The sequence below is a fragment of the Epinephelus fuscoguttatus genome, linkage group LG1, assembly GCF_011397635.1.
Source record: "Epinephelus fuscoguttatus linkage group LG1, E.fuscoguttatus.final_Chr_v1".
In the NCBI taxonomy this organism is placed as follows: Eukaryota; Metazoa; Chordata; class Actinopteri; order Perciformes; family Serranidae; genus Epinephelus; species Epinephelus fuscoguttatus.
In genome coordinates, this window is record NC_064752.1 from 15,737,300 (window position 1) to 15,744,448 (window position 7,149).

The window sequence follows — 7,149 nt, forward strand, 5'->3', positions numbered from 1 at the left end:
TTGAACCCTTTTTTAGGCATAGTTACAAGTGCACATATCCTTTTTTCAGTGTCTTGCCACTCATCACAGCACTTCTTATTTTTGTTTTATGAAGTTAAAAATACTCTCTGCCTCACTTGTCAGACTTTGTTTCTCATTTCCTGTTTAGGCACTTCTCAGCTTAGCATTACAGGAATATTATCAGGCATCTGTTTCTTGAACAGAGCTTATCTTAATCACTGGCTTGTTGTTGAGTCACTCTAAGTAAGTGGCTCAACTTCATGTTAAGATATGTGAATGAATGTGAGCTGCTTTAATACTTTAAACGGGGGTTATGTCCCGGGCATGACAGCGCACAGTTGCTAATCTTCAAGCACTGAAGATAGTTTTGAAAATCATGACAGCATGATGGGAAAAACTTTATTAATAACATGTCTTTCTGTCACAGGTGAAGGTTTATAACGTGGATGAAAACAAACACGGCCCAGACGACGTCTTGGTCATGGGCACAGATGGATTGTGGGATGTAACGACGGACAGGGAAGTGGCAGATGCTGTGTCAGCTTACTTATCCTGCTGTGACCCCTCTGATCCCATGAGGTATGCCACATAATCCTTTACACTGAGCTTTTGTTTTTACTATATGTTCTGTCATGTGGCGTGTGAACATGTTCTCAGTGAAAGCTGCAGTTTCATGAGTCATATGTAAAATAAGTACTCAGTATGTCCACTAGGTGGTAACAGATACTCAGGTCTCCTGCTAAGTTGTGCCTACAGTCAGTATACTGTATGAAGTACACAGTGTGAAGTATTTAATAGATAGATAGAAAGAAAGAAAGAAAGAAAGAAAGAAAGAAAGAAAGAAAACTGGGAGAGTGGATCCAGCAGATTCCAGGTGCAGGAGAGTGCAGTCCTAGGAACAGTTAAGAGGAAGACACACCACACCCTTTGGATGCTGGGGGTCAGCAGGCTGAGCAAAGTAGTCCAGATGTCCCCTTCTCCAACAATGCTTTTCCTGAGGCGTTCCCAGGCCAGATGAGACATGTAATCCCTCCAGCGTGTTTTGGGTCTACCCTGGGGGCCTCCTACCAGTTGGACATGCTTTGAAAACCTCTAACGGGAGGCACCCAGGAGGCTTCCTGATCAGATGCCCGAACCATCTCAGCTAACCCCTTTCAACGCAAAGGAGCTCTACAAGCTCCCTCCGGATGTCTGAGTTCTTTACCCTATCTCTTAGGCTGAGCCCAGCCACCCCACGGAGGAAACACATTTCAGCTGTTTTTATCTACGATCTCATTCTTTCAGTCACTACCCAGAGCTCATGACCATAGGTGAGGGTTGTAGATGGACCAGTAAAACGAAAGCTTTGCCTTCCGGCTCAGCTCTCTCGCCCATATTACTGCAGGTGCTGCACTGAACCACTGATCGATCTCATGCTCCGTTCCACCCTCACTCGTGAACAAGACCCCGAGATACTTGGGGCAATAAATCTCTCCCAATCCAGAGGGGGCATTCCATCAGAGCAGAGCACCATGGCCTCAGACTTGGAGATGCTGACTCTCATCCTGACTGCTTCACACTCAGCTGCAATCCACCCGAGTGCATGCTGGAGGTCACCTTTTGATGAGGCCAACAGAACTGCATCATCTGCAAAAAGCAGAGATGCAATTCTGATGTCACCAAACCGGACCCCTTTCTCCCCCCGGCTGCGCCTTAAGATCCTATCTAGGAATATCACGAACAGAGTCAGAGACAAGGGACAACCCTGGCGGGGGCCAACACTCTCTGAGAATGTGTTTGACTTTGTGCCAAGTATGAGGACACAGCTCTCAATTAGGTCATACAAGGACCAGATGCAAAGGTGTGTCTGCAAAGACGGCCCAACAATGTCCAGAGCCTTTAGCATCTCAGGGTGAATCTCATCCACACCTGGCGTCCTGCCACTGAGGAGGTTTTTGACTACCTTAGCAACCTTCTTATATGTTTATATACTGCTTATAAATGCGAAATGGAGAGGGGGCTTCATCAGAATCAAAATAGACAAAGACAATAGTCACATATATAGTTAACCAGTGTGTTGGCTATGTAAAGTGTTACCCTTCAGTCAGAAAGTGAAGGCACTGAGATCGTTCTCAGAGACCACTGTACAAAAGGCAGCTTTATGTCGTCTGATATACTGACTTACTTGTTTGAATATGAATCTGCATTTTGTTTGTGTGTTCATGCTCTGCCTAAATTATAGAGTACTTGTTGTAATGACTGCTTTTCTGCTCTCTGTGTCACGCAGGTACACTCTGGCAGCCCAGGACCTGCTGATGAGGTCACGAGGCGTCCTGAAAGAGCGCGGTTGGCGGTTACCCAACGAAAGACTGGGCTCAGGCGATGACATCACAGTGTTTGTCATCCCACTGGCGGGGCACGAGTCAGAGACATGACAAGGTGTCGCAGCGACCGCTATGACAGGGATGACGCTTCAGGGTCCCTCCCAGGGCCCTTCCCTCCCAGCTCCTTAAAACCTGAACTGACGGGGCAGTGGGAGAAGAAAACACCTTTGTCATAGAGAGGACTTGGGTCTGAGCAGCACCTTCATCACCCCCAGACCGGACCCGGCCCCAGCCGCTTTACTTCAACCCAGCCCAGGATCCCATATCGTTTGGTTGGTTTCCAGTCATGTAACAAAAGATTTCCAGTGACATTATAAAAGAACTCTTCCTCCCAGACCTGCTGTTTGTGACGGTTGCCAGTGAGAATTAAACCCTTGTAGAGTTTTTGTTTCCTGTTTATGTTCGAGACCGCTGGACCGCTACTCAATCCTTTAAACGGATTGTTCATTTTCATGTCATGCCCTGAATGTGACTCACTTTTTTAAAAAAAGAAAAAAAAGAAAAGAAAAGCCTCTCGCAGTTTCACAATCATGTTTTAAAGAGGATTGCAGTAAAGAATGTGAGGAAACCAAAGATGCCGCCATGGCATTAGGATGGAAATCTGTAAAAAAAAAAAAAAAAAAAAATCAATACATAAAAGATAAACAACAAAACAAAAACATTAGATTCATGTCTGTACATTAAAGAAGCATGTCGGAAGTAAAATCAGAGGAATGGACCTTTTTCAGCACACAGAACCAGTTGTATTGATTTACTTCCTGTGTTAACGATGAATGAATGACGTTCGGCACTTGAAGGCTGTTGCACATGCTCTGTGGTAGCCTGTTGATTTGTGATATGTTTTCGTTGAATGTGCTCATAGATTGTTTTATTTTTGTCATTATAATAAAGAGAACAAAGTGTTACACTCATGTTCAGTAAAAAACATAAAGGTAAAGCTTCATTTGTTTAATTTAAGTACATGTTTTTTATTTTTGAACTCTCAGAGGAGAGTAGATGTCTCGGTATAGTAAGATGTGATAAACTTCACACATATGCCTTACGAAGAGATGGAGTGTTTTTCTTCAGATGCACTAAATTTGATCCTTTTACAAGAACATTTTATGCCCTTAAATGTACCACCATACCTCTTTTGTACCATTTTTTGTTATGTCATGTTGTAATTTGGAGTATCATATATATTTTTAAAGACAACTTTGGTTGTAAAGCAGCATCAGAAGTCTTATTTTTTATGTCTCTATCCATTAACTGTTTGTTTAGAGATGGTGCGTCCTAGAATGTGAGCTACCAAATTGTGAGGTAGAGGGATAATGTAAACCAGCTTAGAAATAAATCTGATTTTTCCCATTTGCTTTGACTGTGTTTGTTTACTCAGTCCTGTGCATCACTCAAAGGGAAATTAATCTTCGATGTGGCCAACTTATGAGTCAGAGTAGTTCACACAGCCTGTCACTGATAATTGCACTGTTTGACTAAGAGGAAAGTTCAGTTACTAAATAATCACTTCTTCCTTTACTGACTCATGGGATTAACGTCATTATAAGTTGGTTTTGAGTGATTTAAAAGAATTATTAATTTCCCACAAGCAGAATTTCTCTGCATGTTAATCTCACATATTGAATTTTAGAATGCAACAAGCTTCCAAAACTACATGTGAACTTTTTTAATAGTATTCCTCTTAATGTCAAATCATGTACAGTATGCTGACATTAACACATAGCCTTTGAACATAATAATACTTTTAAGGCTTAACCACTGTGTTTTGTTGACACTGGCTTTACTTCCTCATTGTTTTGGATCCCACAGACTCCACATGTTACTTAATTCAAAGGTCCAGTGAGTAGAATTTTGAGGGATATACTGGCAGAAATGGAATATAATGTAATAAGTATGACTTCTTAAGTTTATAATCACCTGAAAATAAGAATCATTGCGTTTTCATTACCTTAGAATGAGCCGTAGTCGATCCTCATCCGTAGAGACTGCTTTGTTGCACTGCCATGTTTGTACAGAAGCCCAGAACGGACAAACCAAACACTGGCTCTAGATAGGGCCATTCTCGTTTTCACATCAGCCTCCTTAGTTTGCAGCCCATCTGCAACGAGCAGTGTACAAAAACACTATTTTTAGGGGGATTAAACTCCTCTATTATTATTTTTATTGGTTTTAATCACCAATGTGTTTGTGTTGGAGAGGAACAGACCCCTGTGGATAATTTGGCTCCGACTGAAAACCTCCTGAACATCTGGATCTTAAGTTATCAGACAAAAAAGGTGAGCACATATTAGAGGGTGCTGGGCTAGCAGGCTATCTCTGAAGAGCCAAAGAACATTGTGGAAGCACTGATTTGGATCATGAAACTGCTTTATTCAGTGTTTCTACCAGTTTAAATGGCCTGGTTTGTTTGTTTTGGAGAGGAGGAGACCTCTGTGGATAATTTGGCTCCTGGCAAAAAACTCTTGAACAATGAACACTGACAGAATTCTAACCGGGAGAAGTTTCAGCTGGTTGCAATCTGCAATTCTCACCACTAGATGCCACTAAATCTCCCTAAATCTTACACTCTGGACCTTTAAAACAATAATGGATATTTCGTTTCCTTTTCTGACCTTATTATAAACTAATTAGTAGATAAGTATTAAAGTGGTAATTCTTCACTTTGACACAAACTGGCCTTACACTTTTGATGAACATGGCCAATAATGCCATAATGTAACATGTAATACTCCACTACAGCTAGAAGTCTTCTATTGGAGATGGTCAGCAACAATACTCAGGTAGGCTGTGGTGTGTAAACCATGCCCAGTTGGTACTAAGGGGCCCAAAGTGTGCCAAGAAAATATCCCCCACACCATTACACCACCAGCACCAGAACCGTTGATACAAGGCAGGATGGATCCATGCTCTGATGTTGTTTACACCAAATTCTGACCCTACCATTTGAATGTGGCAGCAGAAATCCAGACTCATCAGACCAGGCAACATTTTTCCAATCTTCTATTGTCCAGTTTTGGTGAGCCTGTGTGAACTGTAGCCTCAGTTTCCTGTTGTTAGCTGACAGGAGTGGCACCTGGTGTGGTCTTCTGCTGCTGTAGCCCATCTGCTTCAAGGTTGGACATGTTGTTGGTTCAGAGATGGTCTTCTGCAGACCTTGGTTGTAACCAGTGGTTATTTGACTTACTGTTGCCTTTCTGTCATCTTGAACCAGGCTGGCCATTCTCCTCTGACCTCTGGCATCAACAAGGCATTTTCACCCACAGAACTGCTGCTCACTGGATATTTTCTTTATATAGATAGGTCTATGAAAACCTGAGCAAAGACCTATCAGCAAGAGTAAGTGACAAGATGTGTGACAGGGTGCAGGGCCTTTAATCAGTAAAAATGCATCATATTTAATAAATTGATGATGTGTTTTGTGAATAAAATCTTTATTCAAGAAACAAAGAACTAGCTGAACATGAATGTATCAGAGTCCAAAAGTAGCCTACAATATTTCCCTCTGAAAGGTTGAACAGTGGAGACATAAAACTCAAGCACAAATAAAAATAACTGCAAAATTGTACTTAACTGTAACACCTGAGTACGCTGTATTTAGCTGCTGATAATTTTATCAATCAGGAGGGGAAAAAAATCCATCATGATGCTAATATTTGTTGTTAGTATGTTTGCCTGTCATACAGAGTGAAACAGACCACGCTATTTTATAATGCAGAGACATTTTGTCACTGAGTGTCCAGTTTAGGTCATATTTGGAATGAGACACAAACACACACCTGGCAGTCTGCCTGTGCGGATATGAACTGTGTGTGTTTTTTTCAGAGGGACACTGGTGAGATCCACACCCATCCCTCCTGTTGCACGAGTCTTCTTGTACTACGGATGATGTCATCTTTGACCGGGGAGGGGAGGAGGGACCTGTGTGACTCGGGCGCCTGCAGCAGGTCCGTCAAGTTAGTCAAGAAGTAACTATGACAACACCGGAAATACATGCAGTAGCCTTCAAAATAACAGTGTAACATTTAATGTCACTTAAAGGAAAAATGGAATGAGTGTGTGAGCTCAATATTTAATTTCAATTATTTTTTTATCATTATTAATACCAACAATTAATTAATGAAGCAATTATGCCACAGCAGCTCTTTCCCCTTTGACAGCCGATGGCAAACAGCTTTTGTGACATCAGTCGCTGAGGTGTGGCCACACGTGTGACATGCTTAAATATTTTGTGAGCCATTTCTAATGTAAATGTGTATTTATTTTTATAGTGATAGGCTGTTTCCATTAAAAAAAAAAGAAAAAAGAGGAGTCTGCTTTTTGTGGAGCTACTGAGTCAGTGAGGGTAAAGGGGGGAATAAAAATGGCTGATTAAACCTGTTTTTGGGCCGAGGCCTAAAAACAATTTGTTGGACCCCTGTTGTCTTCACATTCTCAGCAAAACCAGTGCACACAGCAGCACAATGTAGATGGCAGCTTCATTCTAGTTTGCACAGAATATTTACTTGTCTTCAAAAGCCCTGCACTCGTTACATAGTAATATATTATATGGTATATATATATTATATATATTAATATAATATATCGTCATATATTAAACTATGTTTCCTTGTATGAACCCACACAGATCAACACCTCCATTCTTTCTCCCTGTATGCTTCAGCCTTCCCCTCATCCAAAGCAAGTACCTTGTGCTGACATGTTTACTGACACGGATATTCCATATCATAGCAACCAGACACAACCAAAGCATCTCAGCTTAGAAACTGCTGCACCTCCACAGCGCTCTCAG

General features: G+C 41.6%; 1 protein-coding gene across 1 annotated transcript in view; it reads left to right on the plus strand.

Annotated features, from left to right (window-relative positions):
• ppm1j (protein phosphatase, Mg2+/Mn2+ dependent, 1J) overlaps positions 1-3,710 on the plus strand; it is a 28,064-nt gene extending 24,354 nt beyond the window's left edge. Inside the window, exons 9-10 of the mRNA XM_049573367.1 lie at positions 428-579; positions 2,267-3,710. Of these exons, the coding sequence (XP_049429324.1) occupies positions 428-579; positions 2,267-2,414 (300 nt within the window). The 3' untranslated portion in view covers positions 2,415-3,710. The remainder of the gene's footprint in view (positions 1-427; positions 580-2,266) is intronic.
• Positions 3,711-7,149: the final 3,439 nt, after the last annotated feature.